Source organism: Mandrillus leucophaeus, unplaced genomic scaffold (assembly GCF_000951045.1).
Source record: "Mandrillus leucophaeus isolate KB7577 unplaced genomic scaffold, Mleu.le_1.0 Scaffold1701, whole genome shotgun sequence".
NCBI lineage: Eukaryota > Metazoa > Chordata > Mammalia > Primates > Cercopithecidae > Mandrillus > Mandrillus leucophaeus.
In genome coordinates, this window is record NW_012101701.1 from 180,486 (window position 1) to 197,327 (window position 16,842).

Genomic DNA, 16,842 nt, shown 5'->3' on the forward strand with positions numbered 1-16,842 from the left:
ATAATTCTGACTGTGATGAATATTTATTTTGACAGAAAAATCACACTACCATATTGGCAGCTGAGACTTTTTGAGGCCACCCTCTATTTAAAAGGCAGATATGTACCAACAAAAAGAGTTTCTAAAGCCTTTTATTATTGAACATATCAGCAGCTGATAAAGGGAAAATTACTGTATAATTAAGAGCTGTTAGGAGCTTTGTATATTTTGTGAAAGATCTTAGGCAAAATACGTAAAAGCATATTAAGATGTAAAGAAAAAGAGCAAGTCGAGACTGGTATTTAAGATGTGTATTAGTCTGTTTTCACGCTGCTGATAAAGACATACTTGATACTGGGCAATTTACTAAAGAAAGAGGTTTAATGGACTTACAGTTCCATATGGCTGGGGAGGCCTCACAATCATGGCAGAAGGCAAGGAGGAGCAAGTCACATCTTACGTGGATGGCGGCAGGCAAAGAGAGAGCTCGTTCAGGGAAACTCCTGTTTTTAAAACCATCAGATCTCATGAGATTCATTCACTATCACGAGAACAGTGCAGGAAAGACCTGGTCCCTTAATTATATTACCTCCCACCCAGTTCCTCCCATGACATGTGAGAACTTTGGGAATTACAATTCAAGATGAGATTTGGGTGGGGACACAACCAAACTATATCATTCTGCCCCCAGCCCCTCCCAAATCTCATGTCCTCACATTTCAAAACTAATCATGCCTTCTTAACATTCCCCCAAAGTCTTAATTCATTTCAGCATTAACTCAGAAGTCCGCAGTTCAACGTCTCGTCTAAGACAAGGCAAGTCCCTTCTGCATATGAGCCTGTAAAATCAACAGCAAGTTAGTTACTTCCTAGATACGATTGTAGCAGGATGAGCCACAGACAAAACTCCTCAGACACTGAGTTAAAGAAGGGGTTTATTTGGCCGGGGGCATCGGCAAGACTCCTGTCTCAAGAGCTGAGCTCCCCAATGGAGCAATTCCTGTCCCTTTTAAGGGCTCACAACTCTAAGGGGGTGCGTGTGAGGGGGTCATGATTGAGCAAGCAGGGGGTACATGACTGGGGGCTGCATGCACTGGTAATTAGATCAGAACAAAACAGGATAGGGATTTTCACAGTGCATTTCTATATAATGTCTGTAATCTATAGATAACATAACCGATTAGGTCGGGGTCTATCTTTAACTACCAGGCCCAGGGTGTGGCACTGGGCTGTCTCCCTGTGGATTTCATTTCCTTTTAGTTTTTACTTCTTCTTTCTTTGAAGGCAGAAATTGGGCATAAGACGATATGAGGGGTGGTCTCCTCCCTTACAATGAGGGTATAGGCATTGGGTAAATACAACTGTTACAAATGGGATAAATTGGTCAAAACAAAGGCGCTACAGGCCCCATGCAAGTCCACAATCTATCAGGGCAGTCAAATCTTAAAGCTCCAAAATGATCTCCTTTGACTCCATGTCTCACATCCAGATCACGCTGGTGCAAGAGGTGGGTTCCCATGGTCTTGGGCAGCTCTCCCCCTGTGGCTTTGCAGGGTACAGCCTTCCTCCTGGCTGCGTTCATGGGTTGCCATTGAGTGTCTGTGGCTTTTCCAGGTGCACTGTGCAAGCTGTCAGTGGAGCTATCATTCTGGGGTGGGTCTGGAGGACAGTGGCCCTCTTCTCACAGCTCCACTAGGTGGTGCCCCAGTAGGTACTCTGCGTTGGGCCTCCAACCCCACATTTTCCTTCCATACCTCCTAACAGAGGTTCTCCATGAGAGCCCTGCCCCTGCAGCAAACTTCTACCTGGACATCCAAGCATTTCCATAAATCCTCTGAAATCTAGACAGAGGTTCCCAAACCTCAATTCTTGACTTCTGTGCACTTACAGGCTCAGCACCACATGGAAGCTGGCAAGGCTTCAGAAGTTGCCTTCTGAAGCCATGGCCTGAGCTTAATATTGGCCCCTTTCAGCCATGGCTGGAGCCCTGGGACAAAGGGCTCAAGTCCCTAGGCTGCACACAGCACGGGGACCTTGGACTTGGCCCAGAAAACTGCTTTTTCCTCTTAGGCTTCCTGGCCTGTGATGGGAGGGGCTGCTGTGAAGGCCTCTGACATGCCCTGGAGACATTTTCCCCATTGTCTTGGGGATTAACATATGGCTCCTCATTACTTATGCAAATTTCTGCAGCTGGCTTGAATTTTTCCTCAGAAAATGTGATTTTCTTTTCTATCACATTGTCAGGTTGCAAATTTTCCAAACTTTATGCTCTGCTTCCCTTATAAAACTGAATACCTTTAACAGTACCCAAGTCACCTCTTGAATGCTTTGCTGCTTAGAAGTTTCTTAAACCAGATACTCTAAATCATTGCTCTCAAGTTCAAAGTTCCACAAATCTCTAGGGCAGGGGCAAAATGCCACCAGTCTCTTTGCTAAAACATAACAAGAGTCACCTTTGCTCCAGTTCCCAACAAGTTCCTCATTTCCTGCTGAGACCACCTCAGCCTGGGCTTTATTGCCCATATGCATATCAGCATTTTGGGCAAAGTCATTCAACAAGTCTCTAGGAAGTTCCAAACCTTCCCACATTTTCATGTCTTCTTCTGAGCCCTCCAAAATGTTCCAACCCCTGCCTGTTACCCAGTTCCCAAGTTGCTTCCATATTTTCAGGTATCTACAGCAGTACCCCACTCTACTGGTACCAATTTACTGTATTAGTCTGTTTTCATGCTGCTGATAAAGACATACCTGAGACTGGGAAATTTACAAGAGAAAGAGGTTTAATGGATTTACAGTTCCACCTTGCTGGGGAGGCTGCACAATCGTGTTGGAAGGCAAGGAGGAGCAAGTCGCATCTGATGTGAATGATGGCAGTCAATGAGAGAGCTTATGTAGGGAAACTCCCGTTTTTAAAACCATCAGATCTCGTGACACTCATTCACTATCAAGAGAACAGTGCAGGAAAGACCCGCCCCCATAATTCAATCACCTCCCACCGGGTTCCTCCCATGACATGTGGGAATTGTGGGAGTCATAATTCAAGATGAGATTTGTGTGGGAACACAGCCAAACCACATCAAGATATAAGAGGAGAAATAAGAAATAGAGACAAATATGGCACACTTGCTTTTGATTTGTCATGAATTTCCTATTGGAAATTTTAGGGAAGAAGAAAATTTTTTTCAAACATATATATTTTTTAAATTTTATTTTTAATTAATATGGATACATAATAGTTGTACTTATTTATGGGGTACATGTGATATTTTGATAAAAGCATATAATGTGTAATGATAAAATCAGGGTAATTGGAATATCCATCATCTCAAGCATTTATCATTTCTTTGTGTTAGGAACATTCTGATTCCACTCTTTTAGTTACTTTGAAATATGTGATAAATTATTGTTAACTATGGTCTTTATATTGTGCTACCAAACACCAGATTTTTTTTCCATCTAACTTTATTTTTATATCCATTAACTATCCATTCTATATCCCCCTATTTTGACAAGTAAAAATTATATACATTTATAGTATATAACATGATGGTTTAATATATGTATACATTCTGGAATGACTAGCTCAAGCTATTTAATGTATATGCATTACCTTTTATACTTATCAATTTTTTGGTAGTGAGAACACTTAAATTTACTCTAGCAATTTTCATATGTATAATTTATTGGTATTAACTGCAGTCACCATGATGTACAATAGATCTCTTGAGATTATTCCTCCTGTTTAATTGAAATTTTATGACCTTTGACAATACAAATTTAAAACATCTAAAATTTTTATTTTTAAAGAAAGAATCAGCACCTTTCCAGTTATCTCTGATTTGATTAATTAATTAATCACCTCAGCAAATCATTATTTTTGTGTGCTTACTTTGTGGAAGTCACCATCACTCTAGTATGTGCTAGGGATTCAAATTTCTAAAAATACCATAATGATCCTGCTCTCCTGGAATTTACAGACTAGATAAAAAGTAAATTAACAATATGTTATTATGGTAGAGGTTGGTACAAAGTGTTATGGAGGTGGGAATTGTATTAAGAGAGGGTATGTTGAATGAATACTATGTGGCTGAGTTTGGAGAGTTGACTAGAGAAAGAAGGTAGTGGGGCAGAGAGCGTTTTACCTGCAGAGGAGGATGTATGCTGAAAGACTTGTAATAGTCCTGAATGGCTGAGATGAAGGGTAAACTGTGTGGGAGGAACAAGAGTTGAAGCTGGAAAGGTAGGCACAGACCTAATTTGAAAGGTCTATGTGCTAAGTTGCAAAGTTTGAACTATAGTCTGAAAGCTAAGGGGAAACCATTAAAGAATTTTAAGCAGGGTAATGATGAGGGGACTTCACAAAGTTCACAGAAAAATGGAATTAAAAGAAAAAAATAAAAAATATGAACTTTGTTTCTCATCATAAGCTCCATCAAGTTGAAGACACTTTTGTAAATAATGATACTAGCCACTTAGTTCATCCCTGAAGAACTGAATGTCCTGGAATTTAACTGTGCCAATGCAGTCTTTTTTACATTATTAACTAAAGAAATATGAATGCCCTTTAAATATTTTTTGAGATTTGGAAACAAAAAGAAGTCAGAAGGAGCCAAACCAGGACTGTAAGGTGGATACCTCATGATTTTATATTGAAACTTAAATGATTGCCTTTGTTTGATGAGAGGAATGAGCAGAATGAGCAGGAGCTTTGTGGTGGAGAAGGACTCTGGTGAAGCTTTCCCGGTGTTTTTCTGCTAAAGCTTTGGCTAGCTTTCTCAAAACACCCTCACAATAAACAGATACTCTCATTCCGTGGTCTTCCAGATAATCAACAAGCAAAATTCTTTGAGCATCTTAAAAAATGATTGCCATGATCTTTGGTCTCTTGACTGGCTTGCTTTTGCATTGACAGGGCCACTTCCACCTCTTGGTAGGTATTGCTTTGATTGTGCTCAGTCTTCAGGATCATACTGGTAAATCCATGTTCGTCTTTTGTTACATTTCTCAAAAGGAATACTTAAAGAGCTTGATGAAATTAAAATTGTTAAAATATTTCAGTGAAAACTCTGGTCTTATCTGCAACTGATCTGTGTGCAACAATTTAGGCATTCATCCAGGCGAAATTTGCTCAACTTAAAATTTTCAGTCAGAGTTGTATAAGCTGAACCAGTACAGATGTCTATGATGTTGACTATTGCTTCTGGTGTTAATTGTTTGTCCTCTTCAATTAGGGCATAAACAAGATTAAGTTTTTCCTTACAAATTGATGTGGATGGTCTGCTGCTGTGGGTTTTGTCTTCAACATCATCTTGACCCTTCTCAAAATGGGTTATCCATTTGTAAACTGCTGATTTCTTTGGGGGCATTGCCCATAAACTTTTTTTTTTTTTTTGATATGGTCTTGTTCTGTCACCCAGGCTGGAGTGCAGTGGTGCGATCTCGGCTCACTGCAACCACTGTCTCCTGGGCTCAAGCAATTCTCTTGCCTCAGTCTCCCAAGTAACTGGGATTACAGGCGCATGCCACCATACCCGGCTAATTTTTGTATTTTTAATAGAGATGGGATTTCACCATGTTGGCCAGGCTGGTCTCGAACTCTTGACCTCAAGTGATCTGCCAGCCTTGGCCTTCCAAAGTGCTGGGATTACAGGCATGAGCCACTGTGCCTGGCCAAACTTTTCATAAAGCATCAATGATTTCGTCATTTTTCCAACCATGCCTCACCATAAATTTGATGTTTCTCACAGTGTCAAGCCCAGTGCTTTGCACAGTGATGCTGTTCTATAAACAATTATTGAATGACCCTTTTGTTCAGTCCTTGTTCACTACTGAAAGGTGTCATGAGCTTAATGACAATGGTCTTTTCAATTTTATGGAACTTGTAAGTTTATAAAGCAGTAACCTATAAAGCTAGATTGCAAAACCTGTTAGGGTAAGAGTTGTTTCTCTTTTGTTTTCCTCTGTTTCTTACATGTCTGGTATGTTGCTCATTGAGAAATGTTTGTTGAATGAATGTCTTTTATTTTTCCTCAACTGATTTCACAACAACTGAATGAAGTAGGCAGGCAAAGACAGTTTGTCCTGTGTTATAGATAACACAATCAAAATTGAAATAGTAATAACTTGTCCAAAGTGATGCAGTTTTAAAATGGCATAGCAAGGACTTGAACCTCAGACCTCAAGACCAGTGTGCCTTCACCTACATAGAACTGTTTCTAATTTAGATCTCAAGCCCAGTTTTGCCCTATGTTCTTAACTTTTATAATCATTCCTTACAGCCAAAAAAAAAAAAAAAAATCATTTGAGGTATGTGTGTGAGCTTTAATTTTCTGCTTCAGTTGTAAACTTCCTTTTAATGAGTGGTATTATCATCTTGTAAGTTCATTTGGAAAATATGTATGAAAATCAATGGATTAAGTTCAGAAACATTAAGTAATTTCTTTCTCTGTAATACTTTATTTTTGATTGTTCTGTGGTTGCCATATTTAAGTAAGGTAGATTAGCAATTTCTTATGCTTAAAACAATTTCTTTTTACTCTAAGTATTAATATTTATAGAGGATCAATATATTATTTCTTTGACTATTGTTTCCTTTTGCTTTAGTCTCTAGAAACTTTTGGCATTGTTTCAAACAGACAATTTACGGACACTAAGATCACACTTGGTGATATAATGCTTTCCATCAGGCACTTCTTGGATACCCTTTTGTACACATATTGCTGCGGGTATGGGATTTCTTTTCATGCTACGGGTAGCATCCAGCACCTTGTATAAATGCATGAAATACTAAATAAGAAAAAAATGATGACTGTGGAGCTAGCTCTTGTTTTGGAGCAATGCTACTTGATGTTTTTAAATTACGGGAATTAGTAGGCTGCTGGAGCTTTAGAGTTATTTGAATCAATCGATCTGATTACGAAAGGAAGCCAGGGCGTTGGCATTGAGGGCAAGGAAAACTTTGTTTGCCAGAGCCTTGGCTGCATTTTTTTTTCCTGCTGTTTCAGCCTATTTCTTCGTGTCTTTCTCAAATTACTCCATGAATCTACATAATTTACATGAACTCATTGGATGCATAGTTTGTATAGAACATTGGCTTAGATTTATTTATATATGTATTGTCAGGAAAAAGGAGAAAAAAATGTATCTGGGAAAAGGGACTGCTGAGACAAAGTAGACATTTCCCTGTTGCCTTTTCTATGCTTCTCTTTCTTGCAAAACAATTTGTCAGCTATTTTAATGTGAGATGAACAATTATAGTTTCTGCTGTTTTATTTGATGGGTTACTATTATTATTTCTGAGCAGAAATAATTTGATGAGAAAACACACTCTGGGAGTGTTGACAGTGCTTACTTTCCCAGTAAGTGTTGGTCTTAGGGATATTGTTTTCCTCCACCCATTCTTGTCTTGTATGTCCAAGGTTTGTTTTGGGTTTAGTCTAATTCACTGAGCTTTTTAAAGTTTGAGTTTGGTTTATAATGAGTTAAAAAAAAGCACACAGGAAAAATTCAAGGTTCAACAAATTATTCTGGGATTTTTGGCTCATTTTAAATTCCCACTCAAAACTTTGAATAAGTAAAATCCAGGAGTATTAAAAATCTCTTGAATTAATTGTGCTTCCTTTCCCCAACTTGTCTCCAACCGGGAGATCATTTATTTGGAGAAATAATCAATATAAAAAAATTATCATGTACTGAACAAATATAGAAAATCTTGGAGGTTTGTTTCAATGATTAACCACTGTGGCCTGTTAAAAAAATGTTCAAGTCAAGTGAATGCTCTTTAAAATCTAGGCCTCAACCTAACTTTTATCTTCCGTACTTCAGCATCATTTGCAAAGTAAGATTATTGCTTTCACTCTTTAGCATCTTTAAGTGTAAATGTGTGCAGGTGGGGATGGGGTGTGTTCAATAGGGAGCTAAGCCAGAGCTACACCACAGGTTTCATATGACCTCTCCTTGACAATTAATTGCTTTTGTAAGCAAAAAAACTGCTTAAATGAATGAAATTATCATGGTTTTACAGTATTTTGAACTCTTTATTATCAATAAATGGAGGATGTAATTCCTGATAACGAAAGTTCAAGCTGAACTCTCCATATTATACAAACTCCGACCTTTAGTTAAAATATTCTTGTGATGATGTATTGTTACTGGATTTTCTCCATTACTTCTTTGGCCATGGGCATATTACTGGGAAGTGTTGGTTTTTTGTGTTTTTTGAACACTCTTTACAAGTGTGTTTGCTCTAAAGTTCCCATTTGGAGCTGTATAATGTTCACAGAGATAAATATGAAGAAGAAATATTTAAGAAGTAGAGCTAATATTTCTTAGGGAAGACAAAGTGCAGGGGCTAAAACATGCTTTAGAGTTAAATGGATTTGTCAGTGAAATAGCTTGTATTATTTAAATCATAGATAAAATTACTTAAATTTTTTAGAATCTTAAATAAGGTTTTATTTTGATTTGAACATAGTGAGAATGAACCAAGAAATGGGCAAGGCATAGAAATGATTATACAATACGATAAATATTTCACATAAAGGTCATTAAAATTACGTTGAAAGAAATTTGTTTATTGTTGTAAGTGGGGAAAATGAACTGATTTTGGCTGTGTTTGAAGTGTTGGGTAGAATTGGTTTCCATGTGAGACTCTTAAAAGACTTCTTGTCCTTTGGGGCCCAATTCAAATTCTCTTACGTCTTCTATGTGGTCTGAGTCCCTCAGTCAATATCAGTGAGTTTTCGGAGTTTTCACCAATGTTACCTTTATCTCTTTTTTTTGCATTCTCTTTACTACCTTGCCTGTGTTAGAGTTAAGGATAGAGTAGAAAGAACATGAATGTTGTAATAGAAACCCAGTTCAATCAAACTTTCTGAAACCCAGTTTACTCAATTGTAGAATGAGAAGAGAAATAGGAACTCCTGTGGTTCTTGTGAAGATTCAATTGGAAAGCATAAAGTACCTGGGGCTGAGCAGGCACTCAGTAAGTGTCAGTGTCCATCTCATTTCCGAATTTCATGTCTAGTTTCTCCAATGGTCTAAGTTCCTTCAGGGCAGGAAATGTCTTTTATATTCATAGTGCCTTGTGCATATAGGTTCTAAATGATTATTTGTTGAATTTAATTTAATGTCCTGTCATGGAATCTTAGCACTGTTATTTCCCGTTTCTTTTCCCTCTGTCACCTTGGATTGAGATAAACATGTTACTTTCTTGATATTAGGGATTTAATTCAGTAGAATGCCATTTTAATATGATTTATTTCATAGAGTTTGATATAGGAAGGGTCAAATAATTTCCCTGGAAATTTAATTATATTCTATAAAATCTTATTAGCCTGTCTCATGGCATCATAGTCACAGTGGAGTTCTGGTGTGTTTAAGATGGTCAAGTCTCTATCTGGAGAAATCTGTCTAATGGCACAGAGTGAGAATATGGGAAATAAATGACATAAAGAGAGAGCAAATGCAAATGTCTTGCAAATTACATTACTTGACATTTTCAGTCACTAACCCTCCAAAGTATGTTCTAATTTACTAAAATAAACCAAGAATCCAATTTCTTGTGAGCTTCCTTTGCTTAATTAATTATTAGTAGCAGACAGCATTCTGTAGTTTGTTGCAATTTTTCACCTTTGTATTTATCTAGTACCTGATTTAAAAAGAATGGGAGCATTCTGATTCAGCAGAACTGATCAGAACTCTCTTTCTGCTCATAGCTCATCTGTGTTATAGAGCAGAAATGAATAAATGTTTGCTGAACATGCCACATATGCTTTGATCATCAAAATGTTAAGTTTTCCTTCTCAAAATACAAGCTCTGAGAGATCTTCCTTGCTGAAGTTTGTTGGGTAACCTATTCTGCATAGATATTATTATAGAGGCAAGCCAGATCCCATGCCATTATAGCAAAATATCATGTAAGCAACTACATTTTCATAAATTTGTTTGTTTCTATGATTGAAATGTGAGCACTCTTTAATGCTTCCTTATTATGATTTGAAATTATACATTCACTGTGTTTTTTAAAAATTTAAAAGCAGAAGTGTATCTTAAAAGATGAACTTTCTTTTTTATTTTTTTAAACGAAGTATGCTTTTTTGTTAGAATGAAGACTAAACAGGCTTCTCATGCATGCAATAATGTTGATTATACTTAGAATACGGTTTGTAACTCTTTGTGTGTCCCTAATTATTTCATTGGAAGATAATTAGCTAGCATTTGTTATCACTGTATTATGAATGGGAGAAACTGAGGCTCATTATCGACTCTTTGTGTTAGCAAGTTGAGAATTTGAGAAAAATCTGCTGCTATCCTAATGATCTGCTTTTGTTTTCAATTTCAGTTTCAAAGGACATTTGAGTCTCTCAAAAATGTTGCCAACAAATCCGACCTCCAGAAAACCTACCAGAAGCTTGGGAAGGAGCTGGAAAATTTGGATTATTTAGCCTTCAAACGTCAGCAGGTAGGGGTCAGAGCTCTCCTTGGTGGAGGAGATGAACACTTTAGGCTTCCTGCCATCCTGCCTGTCACAGGTGCAGGTGGGTCTGAGGAAACTTATCTTCTAATGGTTAGAGCAGAAACAGGTTGTGTTGTGCTGATCTGCTGTGTTCATATGGCTTCCCACAGTGTTCAATGTGGTCCTTGCTTTTAGATGTGTACTTTAGGGATTTCCACATGTGTCCTTATACCTCGCTTAAAAAAAATTCCTGCTGGTTTGTGAAAATCCAACTACCCTTTGACTAGGGACGCTTCAGCGGCATAAAGGAAATCTCTATAATGGCTTGGCCAGTTGGCTTTTATATTTGACCTGGGGAGAAAAATCACCTTAAGACCAGGATAAGGTTGTGGGTGTACATGCAATATTAAGGAAAATAGTCATAAATATGCCAAAATATGAATCGATCTTTAGTTTTGTTTGATCTTTGAAGATGAGTAATTTGCTAAGTGTGGAAGGTAGAAGGAAAATTTGCTTTTCAAATGCACGGTTTTTATTGCCTCCTTTTGTAGGCCCCAAGATAAATAGAGAGCTGAAATAAACTTTTATAGGGTTTGTTTTAGAATTTGTACTTTATAACTGAATATTCATCATGATTAAATGCTGTGTGTTTTGGAGACACTACCACAGTAGCTCGCTACTCTTCCTAGACTGGATCTGCTCCAGTTTCTTCACAGCCACTAGGTGTCAGCATTGTCAAGCTTTTACTTCCACCAAAGGTTTATTCTGATCAGAATAGGCAGTTAGACGTTTAAATGAGGTTGCATGAAATTCGGGAATGTGCTCCATGATGGATAGCGTCTAGAAAAATGACTAAATGTCTGACTTGCATGGCCAGGCATCGAGTCGATCACTTGAGAGACTTTCCTCTTAGCGTAGCAAAGGGTGTGGCATTCTTGCCATTGCCTAATTCACAAGCTTTGGATCCTTTTGGATGAAGGTTTTCAACGCGGAACTTTCTATACTTAGTTAAATCTCATGAAGTCAGCATGATATGGTCTAGAATTATTGAACCAAAAAGAGAATTGTGTTCTAGGTATTGCTCTATCACAGATGTTACATGGACATTTAACCTTTCTATGGTCCTGTTTTCCTAGGGGTTATATTTATTTTATAGAATGTTCCAGGACAAATACATTACTTTTGCACATACATTAATTTACATGAAAAAGGATACAATGTCCATTTAAATTTTGTTTTTTAAAAAAATTAATGAGGGTCTAGGTATTAGCACTTGATGGTTACTGAGTGCTACTACAACAAATCCCCAGAGGATGCTGCTTAGCATTCACACCAGAGTCACTCCTCTGGCCTATGCAAGTTTTAGTGCAGTTTTGTTTCCGAAACCTTCCACGGAGGGGTCTTTGAGCTGGCAGGCAGTAGTCACTGTACTCTTCTGTTATCCTTTCTCATTAACACATTTTCAGTGATTGGATTCTTTTACTAGCTAATTGTGAATTTGGAAGAAGGTAAATACCTCAAGGGCAGAAGGGTAGAACTCTGGGAGAATGGCATTGAGGATAGGTGGGTAAATTATATGTGCATAAAGAAAAGATGAGCATATGGAGTGTGTGTATATATATATGCATATATAAATCATCTATACTATTTATTAAATGAAACGCATATGCCACATGGTATGATTTAAACATTTATGAATGAAATCTTTAAATGCTTATAACAGTACAGTGAGCTGGCTTTCATTAGCACCATTTTACAGATGAGAAAACTGTTAAGAAAGTTAAGTAACATGCCTAAGGTCATGGAGCTAATAAGGCATGAAACTGGGCTTCAAATCTAAATCAAGTCTGACTTCAAACCTGGAGTGTTATGTCTTCTTGATGGGCAGGATCAAAGGGTCAGAACATCAGCTCTTCTCTAGCTTGGTGGGATTTGTCTTTTATCTCTCATTCTATTCCTTTGAAGCTCCAAAACCTGATTAAGCACACACCAGAAAGTGTTTTTCTTCTAATAGAAAAGATTCAGGTCTCTGTAAAATTGCCAATTTAGCAAGAAAGTTTCCTCTTTATAAGACAGTATTCTTTGTGTTAGAGAATTAGTCATGGTTTGTTCCCTGGTCCAACCGTATTTATCATTCCGCATTGGGACAGAACATAAGCTCCATAAGGACAGGGCCTCGTCTGTCACCTTTAATGCTGTATCCTCTCCAGTGCTCACAACAGTATCTGACTCATGGCAAATCCTCAGTAAATATTATTGGTGGTGGTGTTGCTATGAACAAAGAACCATGCCAAAAGGTTTGACCTCAGATTATAGGCAATTAAAATCAATGTGTTTTGCTACACTTTTAAAATTCAAAAGAGCATAAGCCTTTCGCTTCCTGGATACCACGGGCTGAGAGATTGTCCCTTGCCCCTATGTATTATTGAGGTTTTCTCCTAACACATTTTATTCTTCTATCCATTTTTTAAAAGAAACAGAAAATGCCAGTGTTAACTCTGAATTATGGATGTCCAATGAATTAACTATAATTATTTTATTGGAGTCATCCATTAGGTTTTATTTTCTGTCCCCTTCTATGATATTTTTAACATTTTTGAGAGATTTTTGAGAGATTTCTTTCTCGGCACAAGATAGACTACTGGAGTACTTTGCTCCATTCTCTGACCTCTGTTTTTCTGAGGTTACTGTGTTTTCTTTCCTAGGTATGAACTTAGCATTTATTTATTTAAAAGAAGAGTGCCGGTGCATCAGCTATTCCTTGGGTACAAGCATCTCTACATTTTCCTACTTTCAGAAAGACTAATGTTGAAATAGCTTTGATTGGAAAAGGTGAGAGAGGAGGTTGTGATACGTGAGGTGGTGGGTTTACCGGGAGGAGTCAGCCTGAAGTAAACAGATGCCAAAGCAGGATTAACTGGAGAATCTAGACACTCTTTTGGTTCTTACTATCAAAAGGCAGGTACAGTCTTGGAGTTTATCTGCTTGAACTGCTTGGTTTTCATCCTTCTAGTTGGTGTGACATAGGAATGGTAATAGCAAGTTCCAGTTATTACATTGATCCCAGATTTATGTATTAATTTGAGTGCTTATAAATCAAGAGCTTTCTTTAGAGCTTTCATTTTGTGGAGTAAAACAAAATAAGGTTTGATAATGTGGACTCTAATGTAATTCATTCCTCTCTTTATCTACCCTTAAAACTTATAATAACATTATAAAACACATCCATTTCCAGAGGCTTCTGAAGTCTTTTGATATAAAATAAAGTTGACATTATTGGGTTGAACATTATATAGACTAAAGCACATACACATTGATACAAAAATAAGTAAAATTAAATTATTGCACTTCAGACCTACACGCATGTTGAAATACATCACATATCTGATTCTTGTCTCTCTCATCCCGGCATGCTATTCTTGCCTTCTGACCTGTCCACAAGGTTTATATAACTTGGTATTTAGAATATACAGCCCCTTTGATTTTACGTACTTAAATCATTCTTTAAAGTCAAACTTGAAGTCTAGCCTCCCTCGTATCACCTCCTCCTGTGACCTCTAGTCAATATGTTAACTCTTCACTCTTTGCCATTCTTAGCTTTTATCTGTGTCTTACATTTTAGCATCTGATTGATGATATACTCATTGAGAATCTATGTAGTACAGTGATTAGAGTGTGAGCTTTGTAGTTACCCAAACTTGGTTAGACTGTTTGTACTGGGCACCTGAGTTTCTTTTTAAAAAGCATCAGAAAAATAACCCCTAACTTAAACAGCTTGCTTTGAGGAAACAATATATCAAGTATAAAGTAAGTCCTATAAAATATGTATAAAGGACTTAACATTGCACCTGATATGTGTTTAGTATAACTGGTAGCTATTATAATGTTTTGTCCATTTTCTTAAATAGGTTGTAAGTTCCATAAGGGATATGGATATGTTCTTTATTTTGTATACTTCTGTGCTGTACATAGGGTCCAGCACTGTTCTGAACATATGGAATAGAATGTTTTTGGACATACATAGTCTAGCAGTTGGTGATCTATGTAACAAAAAGAACATGTTGACACCTCTTGAGAAGGGAGATGCAACATTTGGTTCTAATATGTTTCTAAGGTGGTGTCTCTTGATGGGCAGTTAATGTACTGAGGACTTGTACTATGACAATCTGCTGGGGGAAGTGGGTCCAGTGTTCTGGCTAACATCCAATTCAGGTTAATAATTACATTCTATATACCCAAACTTCCCTTATGCTTCCAGGTATTGTTCAGCACATGATACTTTGTTAGTGATGATGCTCAGGAGTGAACAACTGCTTTTTTTTCTTTTACTAAATTGGATGTGTGACCCCTTTTAGATAATTTCAAAGCCAGAAGGGTACATAATACCTTGGGATAAAAATTGAATTTAAAAAATCTTTTATATAAAAGAAAAAAATAGAAATAAGTTAGATAAAATTTATTTGATAAAAATGACTGAGGGTTAACATTCTTCTATTGAAAAATAAAATTCTACTTGTTATCTCTTATCTTTTTAATGATAGCCATCCTAACAGGTGTGCAAGACAAGAGATAACTGGGGTTGGTGATGATGTGGAGAAAAGGAAACCTTTGCACATTGTTGGGAATGTAAATTGGTATAGTCATTTCAGAAAAAGTATAGAGGTTGCTAAAAAATATAAAATAGAGCTATCATAAGACCTGTCAATCTTACTTTTGGGTATATATCCAAAGAAAATGGAATCAGTATCTTGAAGAGATAGCTGCACCCCCACATTCATTGCAGCATTATTCACAACAGCCAAGATATGGAAACAACCTAAGTGTCTATTGACAGATGAATAACGAAAATGTGGTATACATATATGCAATGAAATATTATTTAGCCTTAAAAAGGAAGGAAATCCTGCCTTTGCAGTACTGTGGTTGAACCTGGAAGACATTTTGCTAGGCAAAATAATCCAGACACAGAAATATACATACTGTATGGTCTTACTTATATGTGGAATCTAAAAATGTCAAACTCAGTGAGGCAGAGAGTAGAGGGGTGGTTTCCAGGCATTGGTGGGTGGAGGAAATCACTAGATATTGATCAAAGGGTACACATTTTCACTTATAAGATGAACAAGTTCTCAGGACCTAATGAACAGCATGAGTGATGATAGATGTGTTAATTTGATTGTGGTAATCATTATGCAATGTGTATATATCTCTCAAATCATCTTGTTGCACGCTTTGAATATATTCAATCTTTGTCAATCAAATATTTCAAAACAAAAAAATAAAATTCTAGATAGAGAATGACTGACCACATAGAAAATACTCTTAGGCTTACCCTGGGAACTCGAGAACTCTGAGGATACAAGACAACAATGTAGGGATCCTATGGAAGAAATGCTTAGAAAATGAAACTAAATAGTGCTAGGCTTGCAGTTGTACTATAGCATATAGAGAAGAAAAAGTTGATGAATTCCAGTAGTGTCCTTCAACCATGTAAGGACTTGCTTAGCAAGAAAAATGTAATGAATCAGCTAGAATAATATTGCACTGGGAATTGCTTATCTGTAAGGACCTTATAAGGTAGGGACTAACTTTCCACTGGGGCTAACATTAAAACGGAGTTGTAAATATATTTTCTTTAAGACCTTTAAAAATAAAGACCAACCTGACCAACATGGAGAAACCCCGTCTCTATTAAAAATACAAAAAATTAGCTGGGCATGTTGGCGGATGACTGTAATCGCAGCTACTCGGGAGGCTGAGGCAGGAGAATCGCTTGAACCCAGGCAGAGGTTGCAGTGAGCCGAGATCACACCATTGCACTCAAGGCTGGGTGACAAGAGCAAAACTCCATCTCGAAAAATAAATAAATCAATAAAATAAAAAAGAACATATGTATCGGGAATTGTTTAGATGCAGTCTAAGAAAGGGTGTAAGTGGGAGCTGGACTCAGTGAGTACTAAGGGGAGATGCTAAGTTTCTAGAGCAGTAGTTCTATAGCCATGGATTAACTTCAGTGGCCTTTGTAAGATGAAGCATGTTAATTGCTCAATTGAGGGGAGTTTCTTTTTTTCCTTCTTCTGTAATTAATCTAACTGTCTTTCAAGAATTCTGATTGAATTATTTCTTTTAAGGGTAAGTGAACCAAGGACTGCTATATTAAAATATTCATGTATATTTTAGGTGGTATTCTATATCTTATTTGCCAAATCAAATAAAATGATTATTTATGCCATTTATAAACCTGTTTCTGAAGATTTCAAAGCATTTCAGACATCATTTAAAAATTTATTGCACAGGTATAAAAAATGTTGATTTATTAAACACTGTGCTAAGTTCAAACCAACCCAAACATATTTTATTCTAGCCACTACATATACAATTTCATTTTTATTCAATTGTACACAGTT

At 36.9% G+C, this 16,842-nt stretch overlaps 1 protein-coding gene across 1 annotated transcript in view; it reads left to right on the plus strand.

The window, feature by feature from the left end:
- Positions 1-10,517, plus strand: part of LOC105537316 (catenin alpha-3-like) — a gene marked incomplete at its 3' end in the record, with an annotated part of 150,931 nt that extends 140,414 nt beyond the window's left edge. Inside the window, exon 6 of the mRNA XM_011976893.1 lies at positions 10,322-10,517. Within this exon, the coding sequence (XP_011832283.1) occupies positions 10,322-10,517 (196 nt within the window). The remainder of the gene's footprint in view (positions 1-10,321) is intronic.
- Positions 10,518-16,842: the final 6,325 nt, after the last annotated feature.